The 18843-nt window shown below is 34.0% G+C and overlaps 2 protein-coding genes across 2 annotated transcripts; both read right to left on the bottom strand.

Moving 5' to 3' along the window:
• Positions 1-662: 662 nt before the first annotated feature.
• LOC127086633 (protein FAF-like, chloroplastic) lies at positions 663-2029 on the bottom strand. Its single transcript, XM_051027420.1, has one exon. The coding sequence runs from the start codon at positions 1761-1763 to the stop codon at positions 942-944; it is 822 nt and encodes a 273-aa protein (XP_050883377.1). The 5' UTR covers positions 1764-2029; the 3' UTR covers positions 663-941.
• Positions 2030-3103: 1074 nt separating this feature from the next.
• LOC127086632 (rho GTPase-activating protein 5) lies at positions 3104-5371 on the bottom strand. Its single transcript, XM_051027419.1, has 5 exons — positions 4723-5371; positions 4520-4640; positions 4308-4427; positions 3923-4153; positions 3104-3841 (listed from the first exon to the last, which is right to left on the bottom strand). The coding sequence occupies exons 1-5, from the start codon at positions 5058-5060 to the stop codon at positions 3293-3295; spliced, it is 1359 nt and encodes a 452-aa protein (XP_050883376.1). The 5' UTR covers positions 5061-5371; the 3' UTR covers positions 3104-3292.
• Between the last annotated feature and the right edge of the window lie 13472 nt (positions 5372-18843).

Genomic DNA, 18843 nt, shown 5'->3' with positions numbered 1-18843 from the left:
GGTTATATGTAAGTATTGTAATAAACTCACAATTTTATTCTCATTATCCCATGACAGTCTCTTACATTGTCACTTCTGTAATATAATACTACAGTGTGAAAGGAAGACCAAAAAATTTAAAACAATGATTTTTTGGTATAAACCGGGTATCCTCTACGCGTAACTGCAGAAATTAACTCTCGAGTGGGGAGAATCATAATAGATGGCAAAACTCTTTCTCAAGAGATTTAACATTGTTGCATGCTTAGGTTGAGTTCGAACTCAGGACTTTTGGTTAAACTGCATGGCTGTGTTTTGATATTTAAGATTTATGTATAAAACTATTACTAATATATCTAATTTTCATGATGAAGATATCACAAGCAACTCAATTGAAAGTTGTAATTCATAGTTTGTTGTGTAGAAGTTAGAACTGTTTGCGTAGGACTAATAAAAGGGTATTCATGTTTTCTTTCCTGTCTCGCTGTCCCTTTTCATAGGTCTCCCGTGAAGTTCCATAAAAGAATTACTTTTGACAATGGCATGTTCTTCAAAATGAAATGTAATAGAATCATACTTTCACATTGTAATAAAGTCTTGACAGTAGACATATATACACCAATAATAATTTGAGAAAAGAAAAATGTTTCAATGTAACTACGTATAAAAAGATTGTATTAGTGTCGAGACACAAGATACACTTTCAAAATAAAATATCGATATTACATATGGTTTGTGTCTTTGCAAACAAGATTGTGCATCATTTAAAATAGTGTAATTTTCTCTTTCCCGAACAAATATTGGAAGAGAGATATAACATATAAGAGTCAAACTAAAGTAGACTTATATAATAGGGTGTTATGAAATATTAAGATTTATTTTTGTACATTCATTGAGAGGAAAATCTCTTGATTACACAATTTTTCTGCCTTTTGTTGATTGAGTAACTAGTAACTTGACCATCAAGCAACCTCTTTTTCTTCATTTGAATGATGTGTTACACAATCATCAACTTCTTTTCCAATATCTTCTCTTTCATCATCTATGCTTCCTGTATCATCCTCTTCTTCTCCTTCCTCTTCCATAAACTCGTCCTCTGGAGGGTGAACAAACTGCAGCTTGAGCCTTCCATCCTCTCTATAAGCACGAAGGAACTCTTGTGTCGGTATCCTTACCTCTTCGAGGACAAATCTTCCATTATCCCTATAAGACCTGAAATAAACCCCAGGCTTCCCTGTTCTCCCTATGCTTGAAATGGGAGGAGGGTATTCACTAACCCTTGACCTCCTACATTCTCCATAAGAATGACCTCTTGAAGATAAACCATGTTCGATATGTTTCTCGTTTTGATCAATTTGCCAATATTCATTTATTCCACTCTTTGAGTCCTCAACATCATCCGAGCTCTCGAAACCAAGACCCTCCGTGCAAAGATGCATGCTTTCAGAACTCAACCATGAAAAGCTGCCACTGCTTTTGTCCTTGCTGCTTGCAGGGCTTGTTATTTGAGTAACTGAAAAAGAAGCTGAAGATGGAGTTTGATTAATATCAGAAGATTCAGAGTCTTTGTCCTGGTTGAGCTCTGTGTTTTTTATCTCGGTTGTTGGTAAGGGTGGAGATGACTCCTTGAAATGAAGCTCACCAAATATCTCAGTACAGGTGGAGGAAGAGGACTCTAAGGATTTTACTGGTTTAATTTTGTTCCATGAAAGGGATTCAAGCAGTGTTGGATTTTCCGGCAATAGGTTATCAAAGATGTGTTGCAGGCTCTCACAGGTTGTCATGGCTTTGCTCGCTAGTGAACTAGTATTCTGCTGATAAATAGTTTTTTCAAAGATGAATGAGATAAGAAAAGGGTAAGAAGGAATACAAATAGATGATTTGAAAAATAATTAAGAGGAATATGGTGTTATATATGTTGTAAGAGGATCTGATTTTTTGTAGTATCTTTGTTTTTTCTTTTCATGTGGCTTATAAATGTGTGGTTGTGCTGTGCTTGACCAGGATTTGAGGACCATAACCGTAACAATCCGCAGTAACTAGTACTTATTCTCAGCCATTGGGAGAATCTCATTCACGCAGTCACGCGGTCTTTGCTATTTGATTTTAATCATACGGTTCATATTCCAACTTTGGAAAATTGATCCAAAAGCAGTCTCAAAATAGGTCTATAGGTGAGACTTGATCCTGTGTGTAATAACTAATTGCACCAGACAAAATATCTTTCAATCTTAAAAGCTTCTACCTAAATACATAAAAGGAAAGGTGCAATAATCATGAACATCCTTGTACAGATGGCCAACCAATTACAAGTTCCCTTTGAGGAAGGACATAAGGGACAGGACCACAACTTTCTTGGAATGTGATGTGCAAATTTTAAGCAATGATTTGATCCTGTCATGGTGCTGTCCATTGTACACTGATGTTTCATGGCAAAGACTGTTTTGTACACGTGTAGATATGAATTTGGATCACACGCAGTCAACAATTCTACACATTCACGCAGTTACCGTATTGTTAGCTATTGAATTGAGATCAAACGGTTTAGATTGGTCAGCGGTGTACTTAATGCGTTGAATTGTTGATTGTAGACAATTATAATTCTATAGATATAGCCACACCCTTCTCTCTAATGACCTTTATTTGCGATCCGACCGATATATTTCTGGTCCATTCTAGGAAAATGCTTGGTTCTCGCTTAGTCCTCTCTCTTTCTGCCTTATCCTAATATAGCAATATTCATAAAAATGATCCATTGATGTGTTTTGATCAGAGAGTATAGCTTTCAGCATTTATCTGTGACTCTAAATTTCCATAGTTGTGTGGTTTTCCTTCCTCCTGATATCTCCCACTTCCATAAAAATGCCATCAATAGGTCTACCTTTGTGGTCCTTGATGCCTCCAGAATCAATCATGCAATATTGTTGATTTCATTAATGTTTTTAAAGTTCTAATTTCACTATCATGGCCCAAGAAAAAAAGGTTCCACTCAAATTTATACACGTAGCGCATCGTATTGCCATATATAAGCTATGTAAGAACATGCCAACTCATAGTGACAGATGAATTTATGATTAACGAATAATTGTGAAAGAGGGAATGAGATTTCATTACAATGTTAGTGTGATCATAATAGTGTTATTGTTTTGATAAAATGAAAACTAGATAAGTTAAACAAACACAGGAAATATAGAAACCACACTGGAATGAATCACTTCACAAACTTCCTTAAATATTTTGCAACCTTAGACTTATTAAAACAAACTTACAATGGCATAATGTGAAATAATCAATTTACAACTCAATACTTCTTTCACCGCCAAGCTTCGACTCGGTCAGATCTTGTATCTGTATTGCTCAAAGTCTTCGTTCCCTTTTTCTCGACCGATACTTTTCCGTTGTTCACAGGTTGCTGTCCTCTTGTCTTTTTAGACCCTTTTCTAGCATTTGAACTACCTGATTGACCAGACTTGTTGTTCTTTCCCATGTTTCTTTTCGGCGGAAACTCGCAATACAAATCCTCATTGCAAACCGGATTCTCAGAAGTGCTTATCATTCTACCAGATTCTCCTCCAGTCGAGGAGTTTTTTTCGAGCGATGATGATTCAGGTGAGCATTCTAAGACAGATTTTTCTGAGACAAAATTTTCCTTAGCCGCTTCATTGTCTACTGCTGCAGTATCTTCTTTCTGACACGACTCGAAAAGTCCACGGTGTTCGTTCTCATCAGATGGTTCTAAATTTAATCGAGGATTCGATTCCACCACCGAATCATTTCTTTCGCGTAGTGTCCTCAATATAAGTGTCTTTAAAAAGTTCATCACTTGAACTGCAAACATCAATGCAGTGAATGGATCTGCCATCTGCAATCACAAAAGCCAAATACTGTCATTAATTTGAACCTAAAGGTAATAGAGAGAAAACTATATTGAATTGGAACAGACCTGAGTCATGTTTGGTGCGAAAACCATGGCAATGTTGCGCGCGTTCATCTTATTGAGATTTTCATGTTGGACGACATCGACCATTAGATTGATGGCCCAATCCAAGAGCACAGATTCAGTATGAGGTAGATGCTTGACTAGTTCAATACACTCTTCCTCAGTTTGGCATTGCATTACCTGCTCTTGTGATAACGGATCTAGAACTCCGGTTGGAAGTTCCCGAAACCAAGCCTTGAAAAGTACAAAAATATCGAACTTTTCATCATTATCTTGTCACAAAAAAGACACAGTTTTTGCAATATCACCATTCAAATCAATTCACTAAACACATCAACAACATGAAGATAGAACTAGATCCAAATCCAATCATCTAGAAATTTCATACCTTAATTAGTCCTGCCAAACAATGTACATCAACGTCTTCCGGAACCAATCCCAAGTTCAATTGATCCCTAACATGTTCCTCTTGACTATTGTCTGCATTAATTCTGAAAATCCCTTCCACCTACATACACAAACTTAACTTTAAAACCAAGCAATAGATTAAACTAGTCATTTGTAAACTGAATAAGCGCTTATCATATATAAGTGATTAACCTGCAATCCTCCTTGGACATACAGATGCCTTTGCATTAACAGAAGAATTGTTGGCACACTATTCCCTCTTGAATCATAAGATAACTGCATTGATTCCGTCGAAACTCCAAAAACAGTTGCACTACATGTGAAAATCAAACAACAAAAAACACAGATTAGATCAATAAAAAGGTACACAATCGCAAAACTAGTCTTAAATATACCTAGCACTAGGAGGTCTTCTGGGGAAATCAGGTTCAAACTCATCAGGCAAGCCCAAGAAACCGTTGAACCTATCGAAAGTAACATGCGCAACATGGCGCACGTTGGTCGGAGGGCTTATATCCATAATGGAGAGGTCCTTGGTGACAGTATTCTTGAAAGGAAATAATGATTTTCTGAAAAGAGTAACTAGAAGTTCAAAAAGTGGAAAATGTGGGTGTGAGGGAGGTTGAAAAATGGCATGGCAAGAGAATGAAGAAAGAGGAGAAGAAGAGGTTGAAGTTGTTGTTGTTCTTTGTGATGAAGCAAAATGAGGTGGAGAGTGGAGAACTTGGGTCATGGCTGGCAATGAAAAAGGCTTTTACTTGTAATATAAACTAAAAAAAGAAGAAAGGAATGTTTAGATTTGAATTTTCTGAATTAAGAAAGTGTTGAGAATGATGATTTAGTTTTAAGAAATGAGAAATAGTAAGAGTTGGATTGAAGAAAAGTGTGGGACGTGAGAATCATTAAGTGACTAGTTTTATATATTTTGTTGCTTACGTGTTGTGGAGCGTTGAAGAAGCAAATGAAATGAAGCTTGTGTTGTGTGTTAGATAGAGTGGAGAGAGAGAGAAAAGAGAATGACACCACTACCAACAACAACAATACAACATGTTACAACAACAATATAACATGTTACAACAACATAGACAAGGAAACAAAAGGAAGAGTAGAACTAAAGACAAAAAGACAATCAAAGTGGTGTGAAATAAACTCTAGTGAAAACATAACTATGACACACTTGCTAAAACTCATCTAAACACAACTATTTTTTTATTTACTTACCAAAATTTATTTTTAACACATAAACATATAAGATATTTACTCTATTAACTCTATTTTCACCAAATAAATAAATAAATATAATCAACTCTAAGTGTCTCTTTAAATGAGTTTTGTCTTTTCTTTTTTTTTAAAGTTTATTTGATGAATAAATATTAAAAAACTATTTTGAAGAAAAAAATAAAATAAAATATGCTTGTGAGTCTTATTTTTTTTTAAATTGTTTGAGATGAAAAAAATGAAAAAACTTGTTTAAAAAATTTATTTGAAAAATATTTCGGACTGACTATATCTATCTCGAATCCGGATACATCTTCTTGGACCGATTCTCATAAGACAAGAACATTCCGGATTCAAATAAGATATTTGTTAAGATTCTTGAATATTCTACTGATCAGGAGACCCTCAGAGATCAAGAAGAAGGAGATTTGTACCTCTAAGATATCCAACAATTCTCCGTATTCTACGTCGGAAAAATAGTGAGCAAATTATTTATCTTCCTTATATATACAAGAACATAATTTTATGTAACGAGTTTCAAACACAATTTGAATACTCTTCCATCGTTCGCATACTGACTTGAGGGTCAGAGTGCTAACCTTGCAGGTACACCCTCGCTCAACCGCATCGAAAGCTCCCCTCCATAGAAACTTGCGTAACTTTACACATTTCTAGTTCCGGAACGGAACAATGCGTAATCTACGATATTCCACCTCTACATACAATTTTCAAGTGTGGAGTTCTCTTCAACTTTGAAATAGAGGATTCAACAAATCGAAGAAGGTTTAGTTGCGCTTAGGGGTGGCAAAACGGACTCGGCCCGTGGGGCATGCCCGTTTTGCCCGCACTTTTGTGCGGGGCGGACCAAGGATTTAGGCCCTCACCCTCAAATGTGTCCGCCCCGCCCCGTTTTTTTCGCGGGCTTTTACGGGCACGTGTATTTCCATAAATTTTTGTATTTTTAGGCTTAAAGAGTGCAGTGCCCGCGGGCTTTCCCCGCCCCGCCCTCACTTTTTTTGCGGGGCGGGTCTAAGTTTTAGGCCCGCATCCTCAACTATGACCGCCCCGCCCCGCCCCGTTTTTTTGTGGGCTTTTGCGGGGCGGGCCTAAACGGGGCGGACATGCCCGTTTGCCACCCCTAGTTGCGCTCAATCAAATCGAATTCAACACCAAAAGAGACCTACCGATTCTCTAGATCTACGATTCTCGGCGCTTTCAAACTTCGTCGATCCATTGAAATGGTTAAATCAAGAACTACCCACTCCAACGAGTGCTGGTGTATCTCCGTCAGACACTAGTCGACCGAACATGACTTCTCCTATGGCGATACGAACCTCAATACTAACGCTCTTCAGCAACTAGATCTAATCCCCCCTTTACCGCAGACAAGGACAATCCAAACGTCGCCACTTTAGTTCAATCTCCAATTCCTATGGAGCGACCATAGATCTCACACGATTTTGGAATTCTTGAGGAGAACCTTGGATCTCAAGGTGCGAATGAGTTGATAAATGAAATTTACAACATCTCAACAACAAAATTCTAAAGCAGTGGAAGAAAAGTTTCTTCGTCTAGAAGAAAGTCTCCAACACATTCAACCCCAGGAGAATATGGTGCAAGAAGCCGATTCGAGAAGAAATCGTTCAGAATGACCCGAGCCGTCAGCAACAAAATAGGAAAGGAAAGTCCAGAAATCAAAAGAACGTTCTAAAGGTGGAAAGCATAATTCTCCTCCTCAGAGTCCAGGTGGAGACCGAGGTAGTTATGTTCCTTCCCCGGATCATAATGAACATCAACCGAATCGGGCACAAGTTAAACATCCTTTGTGTGTTCATATATTGGGAAGCAAAATCCCTAAATCCATACAAAATCCTCCCAAATTGGAGGAATACAATGGAAAACTAGATCCCGACGAACACGTGCAACTTGTCAATGAACGACTTAACTACTATAGCGTTGATACTGAGGTCAGGAAAGCAGGAATTCGACCCCATAATACCGTACGTGAGTCTGCTAATACCGTGCGTGAGTCCGCACACACGAATAAATCAAAGCATTACCGCTTTCATAGAGGACATGTCCATAACACTGATGATTGCATTCAAATCAAGGATGTGATTGAATCTTTGATCAAGAAAGACTGGCTATCTGAATATGTCAAAGGCGAAAAATGAGACTGAAAAGAGTCCCCAAAGAATAAATCCTCTACAAAGGTTCTCTAGTCAGGTCCCAACAGTAAAAAGAGAGAAGCTAGCAAGTGCAAACACCCATATATTGCTGCCATCACCGACGGAGAACCTCATGCAAATCTCCCTTCCAAAGGGATATTCAAGAGAAAGATCGCTGAGATGATGACTGTTTACAAAGGGGGAGACGACTCGGCATCCGACATCCCTAATCAACCCATGTTGGGGTTTTGAGACTCCGAAAAAAATGGAGAAATCTCCAACGAATTGTCCCCTTTTATAATCACGACTACTCTTAGACAATTTGACGTCTCACAGGTTCTGATAGACGAAGGAAGCTCATGTGATATCCTTTACTCGTCATTATTCGAGAAGATGGGTTTAGACTGACGAAGCCTAATACCTTACGACGACTCCAATTTACATGCTTTTAATGGAGCGAATACTCATCCCTTGGGCTATACAGAACTGATGGTATTCGCGGGAGAGGGCAGAGACATCCGACCCATTAGTACCCATGTCCTAGTCGTCCCATGCAGGAGCCTTTATAAATGTATCTTGGGTAGACTCTTCACTCCATCATTGGACACCGTGACCTCACATATGCACCTAAAACTCAAGTACCACAACCTCCATGAAAAATCGATTGTCTTGCTCGTTGATCTTGTAACGATAAAAACGATACACAATGCACTTCAACGGGACCAAGGTGAAAATACCGCTATGGAGATCAAAATGACCTCCCTTATATAACAACTAAGGAATTTGAACATTCTTACTCCCAAACGTGACTAAACAAGAAGAATATTATCATGAGAAATAATTGATGGGATATCTTTAAATTATATTTATTTTTGTTCTTTTATCATATATATATATATATATATATATATATATATATATATATATATATATATATATATATATATATATATATATATATATATATATATATATAAAAGCTCCCAACATATCTTAAATATAGGATTCTTCGTTATTAATAAAATCACTAAAAATCCAAATTGTTTTTAATATAATAATATATCATGAGAAATAATAAACTTTTATTGTAGATATATTAAATATGTGTAACTGTTGATTATTTTAAAAATATTTTGCAGATACAAATTTTGACATGTGATGTGCATATTTACGAGTTGAATTTTCTTACTGTTATTTTATTTTATTTTTGTTGAAAAATAAATTAGTACATTGTCTATTTTAAACCATGTGAAATACTGTATTGTTTTTTTAAACTCAAATAACACTTCTTTTATTATTTTAATTTAAAATTGTAAATATTTTTTTTTCTAAAAGATATTCAAGTACAATAATAAATTAAACAAAATACAATCAATAAAAAAAATGAAAATAATTTTTTCTTTATCAAAATGAAAATGAAACATGGAAGAAAATATTATAGATATTATTTATGATTTTATTCACTATTTTGAAATATTTTATTCATAGAGGAAGAAAATTTATATATATTTTTCTTTCATTTTAAAGTTGCATAATATTGTAGTGAGTGAGATAATTCAACTGAAATGATTTTTGACACATTTCAAAAGTAAGTCAAAATAGATGTCAAAAATGATTCAACATTCGAAAATGAGTTACTAAATAATTGATTTCGAGGCGTCACTCATAAGGTGTCCTGATCTTAATTGAAAAAATGTTTAGATGCGCATGTCACGAAAGTACGTGACACACACATTTGTCTAAATTTTCTATAAAAATAGCTTAAAACTTATCGTAATCCGAACATGAATGATCTTAGGGGTGGGTCTAGATGGAGGATCATAGATCCTAGTCCTACTTTTTACTAATTATTAAAAATTTAATTTTCAATATGCATCAAACAAACCTTAGTTAAACATAGTTGAAGTAAAAAAAATTGATTATCATAAACCTCTTCGTAGGATCGATTCTTTTTACTACTTGACACAACCGTGCACTTGCGATTCACACATATCCATTGTAAAAGTGATAGGGATATTTTTATAAATATTACAAGGTATGATAAGGATTTTTTTATAAATATTATAAGGTCTAATATTGTCTCTAATCAAAGAGAACAATTTCTTATATTAGGTTGTGAAATGGATGGTGTACACGAAAAAAATAGAAAGTTGAAATGCGATGATATTAGATTGAGAAAATATGATTGTACATTCATGTTGCATGCATAATTTTCGGTACATATGTTTGACTCTTACTATTGTGTGCCAAAAAAAAACATGAGACGACTCTAAAGTTAAATTTCGTTATGTTGCTATTTGTTTATACGCGATAGGCAAGAAACTTGTTGGCGAGATCAAAATAAACATGATTGTTTCAAAAAAAATATTCTTATGACTTTGAAAAGAAAAAGATTGTGACTAATATTAAAAAATATTATAACGTACCTCAAAAAAGACAAAATCCATGAGGAATCCAAAATATATAATCATTTGTGATTCTAGAACATAATGAGATATTTTCCATACCCATCCAAAATTCATCAAATTGTTTAACAATTTTTCCATTGTATTGCTCATATATTCCCCTTATAAAACCAACAAATTATATGTATTTGATTATATGTATTGAGAAAATGAAGCAAATGTTAGATGAAATTTAGAGAAATGTCATGATTTGATGAAAAGTCTAGATAATATGTTAAAAGTAATTGTCACCGATTGTGATAATGTTTTTTTCATAAGAAAAGTGTATTAAGAAAGAGCACAAGGGATACTTAGCCCTTAATACAAAGGAACCAAAATAAAGAAACCATAAACGGAAGCTCACAAACTCCTAAAAATAAAAAACAAGAGCTCATATTTGATTCCCACTCCCCCATAAGTGGTTAAGAGACTTATTAATCTTAACTTGATACCACTTCCAAACAATTCTTTTAATACTTGAAAAAACTCTAAGTTTGAAAAAAAAACCTTCTTTAAATAAGATGGAGTTTCTACTCAACAAAAACACCCAACAAACAATGCAAAAAAAAAGAAATGTTAACTTCAAATTTTGGCCTAGCCAACACACCGAACCGGGACAAGTGATTGTGTACCGAATGAGGACCCACGACGCAAATAGTTCCAAGCCAAGAAGAAACTTGCATCCAAAATTCAGAGCTAATTTTATATGAAATAAACAAATGGTCAACATCTTCTTCCTCATCGAAACAAAAGGTACAAACAATATTATGAGTACTGTGGATTATGTTTAGCTTAGCCAATTGCAACATGGTTAGAATTCGGTTATGAAGGAACTTCTAACAAAAAACTTATAATTTTCCTAGGAGAACCGCCTACCAAATCAAATGAATACTTCTCAATTTGGACTCCTCAATTGTGATAAAGTATTAATGAATGGTGTAGCAATTTTTTTAACCTCTACTCCTTTAATGTCAGTATCACATTTCGAAAAATGTGAGAGGTGGATGTTATGCCTCCATGCGCTTAACATGTATAACATATTTGGACGATGACAAAGGTAATAAAGCAAAACTATCATGAGCATTATCAAAAAAGTAAAAAGAGTGAAGTAAATAAAAAAGCAAAGGTAGAAGGTTCTAATGCATGATGCAAAAAAAGTCAAATGGTAAGATCAACATCAAAGAAACTAAAGACTTTGAAAGTTCACCGATGATTTTGTGCTTAAACTATTTTAATATTTTAAGATCATTAATGTGTAATAAACGTGAGTAACTCTCAAAATACTAAAGTAATGTTCGCACACACACATAAACACATGCACGCAAGCACGAATGCACGTGCAAACACACGCATGCACATGCACGCACGCACGCGCGCGCACACACACACACACATACACACACGTGCACACACACGCGCAAACACACATGCGCGCACACACACATATTACAAACTTTATTTTCTTTAAAAAGCTCTTGAAAGTTATGTATCGCCTTATGCTAATCGGATCGTGCTATAGCTGTAAATCAATAATATCATTCTCTTGTAACATTGATATTGTTATAAAGGTTGCAAGATGAATGTGAGTAAAAGCTTGATGTAAGAAGATTATGAGCTGATCTTTGATAAATGGGAAGAAGAAGAACATTGAGAATGTGATGAAATGGGGTGTACTAGCCTCTTTCTCGATTATGATGAATGAGAAGAAGAAGATTGGTTCTCTTGATCTCTCTTGATGTTGCACTTTTCTCCCGCTCTCTCTTGCTGATGTCTTTGACTTTTTCTCTCTTCCTCTCTCTTGCTGCATTCAGAAATTATGAGTGAGTAGTGTAGATTTTGCTTTCCTCCCTAAAGCTATAAGGAAAATTAGAACAAAAATGTTGATGTGTCAATATCGAAGAGTGTTTTAGGTTGAATATTTTTTGCCATTAATTTGATTACCAAAAGAGGCATTTTATATTGTAAGTTTTAAAATATAGGAATGACAATTTAGGAAAATTGGAAGCATTAGTTAATCTTAGAGATTAAAGGTAGTGTACTCTCAATATAAAATAATTTTACATAATCATTCAATAGAACTTTAACATTCAACCATGTCATATCAATATTTAAAAATAAAAATGTGCCTTAACGAGATATATGTCTCTCATTGATTGATATTATAAAAATATTTTATAGTGTCAGTATATATATATTTTTCTCTTAATCTTAAATAGTTAGTTAATAATGTGATCTTTTGAAATTGTTTTAATAGGAGAAAATAAAATAAAATTTGAGTAATATTTTGAGAGTTTATAGCTTTGAGTATTTTAAAAATTTTGTTTGAATTGAAAATGAGAAAAAAGATGGAGTGGGATTGTTATATATACATAATTAATGAAAGAAATTTTTAAGAAAAATACATTCAAATCAAATCTTTTAAGTTATGTTTGGATTGAAAAAACATAATAGAATAAAGTGAAATAGAATATAACGAAGTGAAATAGAACGAACTAAAATAGAATATATATCTTACTCTATTATATAAATATTTTATTAAAAATATCTCATTTTCATTACATACATTCAAAATCAGATGAAATGAAATAGAGAATTTCATAAAATAAAAATTAATTAAATAATCTAAATCTAAATAATAGAATCTTATTATTCTCCTAATTCATTTCATTGTATTCAATCACATTACATATAACAAATTCAAACATATATGAAGATGCAATGAAGTCTATGAACATGGAGGAGGTAGGTTATCTCTAACTTGGATTTAAAATCAAGGTCCGAAGGCCTAACTTGATTAAAAAAAAGACTTTAGAGTTTACTTTAAGTTTTAATAAATATATGTTGAGTGGACACTGTTTAAAACGAATATGTCCTTATTCATAGATTATATATAAATTTTAGTTTTAGGTGGTTATCTCTACATTTGTATAGTTTGTACGATGTGTGTACGTCTATGATAATTTTAAATTTTTTATTATAGAGATTTTATTTTATTTTCACTTTTTTTTACGGATATTTTATTTTCACTTGTAAGGTCATCAACGTATAATTCTTTTATTAAATTTGTACACACAGCTGTTAACAGTATTCATATAAAAAAAATATGTATACCCCATGACGTATATGGTAAAGACATGTAAACTAATGACATATAATTAACAATTTTGCTTATATTTAAAATATTGATTATATATATATTTTTAGTATATGTTTGTTGATAATTCTTTTTCGTTAGTTAATAACATTAAAATAACAATAAAACTGATAAAATAATAAAAATAATATAATACAATTTTTTTGAAAAATATTAAAAAGAATGATATACACAATAATCTATACTCACCAATTTTACAATATTAAGAAGATTGTAGTAATCAATTTTGGATAATGTAATATATATATGAATGGAGAAATATATAGGGGTGGAGAATGGAGCAGATAGGGTTGGTTTGGACCCAAAAGTATCACCTAACTCAAATTGTAGTCGAAGAAAACAGGTCCAATACCACCCTGATCTTATAACGCTTTTGGGTTGATGGTGAACTTGGACGGTTATATCGGGTTATCAGTGTAAGTATAAGAATGCAATTTTTTAACAAAAATAAAGAATCACATCATTTCTTTGACTTCACAAAACACCAACAATTATGATGGACTTTGAATCTCCCCGATTCAAATGACCCTTTTCAATAATCACCAATACTACGATGATTATCAAATAAACAAGAAAATACACCACTTTCTATTTACAATCTCTTAGAAATCACACAACTTTCTATTTCAAAATAAGTCACCACACACTTGGTGATTATATACAAGTCTTGAACAAATATGAATATGAAATTGTTCTTGAATCATGTCCAATATAGAAAATTGATCTTCTCTTTCAATGTACAAGTCAAATATAATAACCTTAAAATGCTCATAAACTTTTTGCAATGATATGACTATTTATGCAGAAAAGTTTCAAGGTTTTGAATGGAGAAAAACTCTTAAACAAATTTGGATTGTTGTTTAAATTTGAGTGAAAAAGATAACTTGAAATATGAATTTTTCTTCCTTTAAATACATTGCAAGATGCTCTTGAATGAGTGACAATGCTTGGAAAAATATCCATGATAAAAAACAATGGTTCAAAAAAAGTTTAATGAACATTTGAAATAAAAAGACTTCATCCTGATTCAGATTTTTTTTCAAAAAATCATAGGTGTAACCGGTTACACAATTATGCAAATCTGTTACACCGTGTCCAACATTCAAAAAATTGAAACAGAATCAAATGTCAATCGATTATACTAATACGTAAATTGGTTACACTATTGCAAATCTTGAATTTTTCCTTTTGAAAAGTAATCTTTTGAATGAGCATTGAATATGAATCACTGAGAAATCTTTAGAGAATATGAGATGAAGTTTCTTGAGTATCTAAAGATTATGTAAACATATGAATTGCCATTAAATTACCTTGACCAATCATCTATTCTTTTGATTTTCAAAACTTAGGCAATCTTGATAATTGAATCCAATATTTTTCTTCTTTGATCTTTATTCAATGATAAGCTTTTGTCTTCGTCAAAATTAAGTTAAGATAGATGAAGAGCATCTTCTTCACAATCTCTCTCTTTTTTATGATGACAAAATATATTTATGTGACATTTTTGCTTGATATTTGATTGCTCCCCCTATCTTTCATATCTCCCCCCTTATTTTAGAATTTATGTCTTTGTCTTTGGTATCCTGAAAAACAAACAAAACAACCATCGCTCTTCTCTCCCTTTTTGACATTATCAAGAAGAAAAAAAGTAAAATTTTCAAAGGAGTATATAAGGGAAATGATATATTAAATATAAAGATACTTATCTTTTTCACAAATATTTGATGTCAATGTTGATATCTGTAACACCCCAAAATTTGCCCTCCTCATTCATGCATTCATTTTTAGGTCATTTAACATTTCACATTGCATTTCATCATTATCAATCAGAATTAGATACATTGCATTTCATCATGTCAATCGGGATTAGCTCCAAGAAGCTTGAACATCATCCAGGACACTTTGTGGGTTCTATTTAGATGATCAGTCAACACAAGGGAAGGACTTGAGTTACTTCCAACAGGGATCTATTCGTCAGTCAAAATGTTAATCTTGAAGGAGCAAAAGTTTGTTCATGAGCTGTCATGCTCGCTAGGCGAGCAGAATGGGTCGCCTAGCGAGTCCCATGAAAAGCCACCAGAATCACCTACGCTCAGAGGAATTTCTTGAACTGTCATGCTCGCTAGACGAAGCCCACATGTTTAAAAATAAAATAAAATAATAATAATAAAAAAAATGAAAAAAAATAAAAATAAAAATAACAAAATAAATAAATAAATAAATAATAAATAGATAAATAAAATATAACAGAAAATTTTTGGACTTGGGCCTCTCTCATTTGAGCCCACAGGTCCACAAAAATCAGGTTATAAATTCAGAGTTTCAGTGAAACAAAAGGTCATTCTATTCCTATTACCCTGGCTGGGAAAAAGATAGTGAGAGAAGAACTAACAGAGTTCAGAGCAACCTCTAGAGACTGAAGGGAACTCATTTGCAAAGAACCAATTCCATCTCATATAAACCCTCAGATTGCTTTGCAAACCCAACCGGGCAATTCAATTTCATTCGATCTCTCCAGTCAGGTTTGCATTATTCCCATTACTTTATGCATTTAATTTAAATGCTCTGAATGTATGAGGTATTATGGGTGAATTTGATACCCTTTTGATGCATGTGTTTGACAAGAGGTTTAGGCCTCCTACCCTTGGTTGCTTTTTGTGAGCTTTTTGTGAATTTTAATGACATGATTCATGTGGTTACATTTTGATTTGGGGGCAACTCTTGATTACCCTATCTTGTTTCTCTAACCTGTTTGTTGAGTTTTGTTTTGTGAGGGCTCATATGACTCTTGCAGAGATGGCTTGCCTGGTGTTCCACTTTATTTGTGGGATACCACCTGGAGGTTTATCCCGATTACCTGTACTGACTCGCTTTCTTTGATGGTGCTAGCTTGAGAGAGATCTGGGTTTCTTATCTCTTTATTTGCTGTTGCTTCGGATCTTTATCCGTATGGTAAACCTCTCGATCCCTTTATTTTTCCCGCATTTTACCGCTTTCTTAGCTGGAAGACCTCGATAGGAGGCAATATTTTGTGTGTTTACTTTTGTGCCTAAAGACCTCCAAGGGGAGGCACCAGTGCTGAAGACCTCCATGAAGAGGCAATTGACGGATAAAAGGGATTAGTAATCAATCCCACGTTATTCAGTGCGTCGTTCTTTAAGATCAAACTACTGTAACACCTCAAAATTTGCCCTCCTCTCTTGGGACTAGCTTAACATATTGCATTGCATTTTTTAGGTCATTAGGCATTGCATAATTGCATATCATGTGGCTACATTGAGCAAGTCATCCTCTTAGGTCTTGGAATGAAGATAAGAGGTTGAAAGATTCAAGCTGAGGGTTTCATTGGACTGATCATTAGCCATCTGAGGAATGGGCTACAAATTAGGGTTTTAGGATTCTCAAGGAGGTTGGTCTTGATCTTGGTTGAAATGGTACATCATCATCATCATGGTCTTGTTATCATCCAAGAGATTCAAGAGATTGATCAGATTCCTTGAGATTAGGGTTTTGACCATTGGTCAACCCTAATCATTTTAATCATCTGCATTGGGCCAATCAGGGCATGGCAAGGAGATGGGGTCTACAATGGATATGGGGATCATTTCATGATTGTATTGAGCTTATGGAAGCTAGGGTTTCATCATTGAGCCATTTCATCAGGAGTTTGAGGCTCAACTTGATCAGTGCATGGCCAAATTCATCTATCAATCAGAAAAGTCAATTGTGGTCAACTGTGCTTGATTTTATGGATTTGGAGGTGGGAGAGAGTTGGATACACTTCATTCATGTCTCAACAAGTTTCATTTGACATTTCAAACATCAAGAATGAAGAAAATAAAGTCAGGAGAAAACTTTCCAAAAATAGAAAGTGACTTGTAATGAAAGTTTCCAAAAATGGAAAGTTTTTCACCACAAAATTACATGTCCAAAAATGCTTCAAATGAAATTTTGTTCAACATGAAAGTTGTAGATCTTGCTCTCACCTTTCTAAAAAGTCCAAGAACTTGAATTTCTCATGTGTGGTTGACAAGATATGGTCCAATCATTTTCCAAAAATGCCTAAATTCAAAGTGGCATAACTTTCACATGGAATGGCCAATTTGGGTGATTTTTCTTTGAGCAAACCACATTTCCTATGATCTTTCGTGATGTATAATCACATTTCCTCAAAAACTCTCATAGCAAAATGGCATTTTTTGAGTGAATTCAATTGCATTTTTGGTGTGAGATGGTGAATTTGAGAATTACAAGGAATTTGCACATGGGACTTTTTCCAACACACTCCAAATGCCAAATGAAATTTGCTCCAACTGTCATTTGCTGTCACATTGCATAATTTGGAGAAGGACATTTTTGACATAGCACATGAAAATGGCATTAACACTAATTTCACTCAATTTGCTAATTGTGATTAGCAAAGTGGATTAGGCATGGGTATAAGTTGTTAACTGTAACAGAATTGCTAATCAGATCACATTCTTCAAGAATCATAACTGTTTTTCCTTCCAATTCTCTCAAAATTCACAAAACTTCATCACACATTTTTCATCAATTTCATCACAAATCTTCATCAATTTCGTTGAATCTTCTTGGATCTACACTCCACAAGACTGGTTGGTGAACTGTTTTGCAAATTCAAGGTAAAAGCATTGGATAATTGGACTGTTGAAAGCAAGCTCAATCATGGCAATTTCTTGATTCTTCGATCTGGTGTTGTTTTGAGCTAAGACCTGTATTCCATTCAACTTCCATAGCTTGGATCCTCATCTGTTTCACCTTCTTTCGCACAAAAACTCAAAGATTCGCATCTGCCATCTCCAAGAGGTAAATCCTCGAATTCTTTAATTGCATGAACTATGATATGGCTTTTGTAGATCGTTCAATATAGATCCACATGCTGCTTGTAGTTTGTGATTTGGTTAAGTGTAGAGAAAGAAATCTGAGTTTGAAGTTTTGATGTGCATTCTTTTTTCATTCGATTTGCCCTGCGTGTTGAGAATTAGGAGAAATCAATTACATATTCGTGATGTGCTAGTTGAGACGGTTCTTTTGATATAGAGTTTGTAGCATTTGGTTGAGATTCGTTCTTCATCATTTCTGGAAAATTCTGAAATGTTCTTGGTGAAGAACATGATGAATAGTGCGTTTGATCCGTGTAATCCTTTGCCTTTGTTTAAATTCTGTTTGCCGCCAAGCCTTGCCCAATGAAAACGCGCCAACACATAAATGAAGGCGACGTCGTTTTGTGTTTACTGAAGCGTAATTACGCTTTTGCCATTATTCATTTAATTACTTCATTATTTCAATTTCTTTTTCATTTTCTATTTCAATTTCATCCATGATCTTTAGAAAATCATAACTAATTCATCCTTAGTCCAAATTTTGTGAGATTTTTTTCACCATGCTCCTTATGATGTCTAGATTTTAATGGTGATTTTTGTGATTTTTGTGCACATGTGGAAAATTAAAGTGCTTAGGGATTGATTGAATGTGTCATGTTTGTACATGTCTTGCCATATCATTCATAAA

This window comes from Lathyrus oleraceus, chromosome 5, assembly GCF_024323335.1.
Source record: "Lathyrus oleraceus cultivar Zhongwan6 chromosome 5, CAAS_Psat_ZW6_1.0, whole genome shotgun sequence".
Lineage (NCBI taxonomy): Eukaryota > Viridiplantae > Streptophyta > Magnoliopsida > Fabales > Fabaceae > Lathyrus > Lathyrus oleraceus.
Note: the sequence above shows the minus strand (reverse complement) of the source record. Positions and strands in the feature narration are given on the sequence as shown.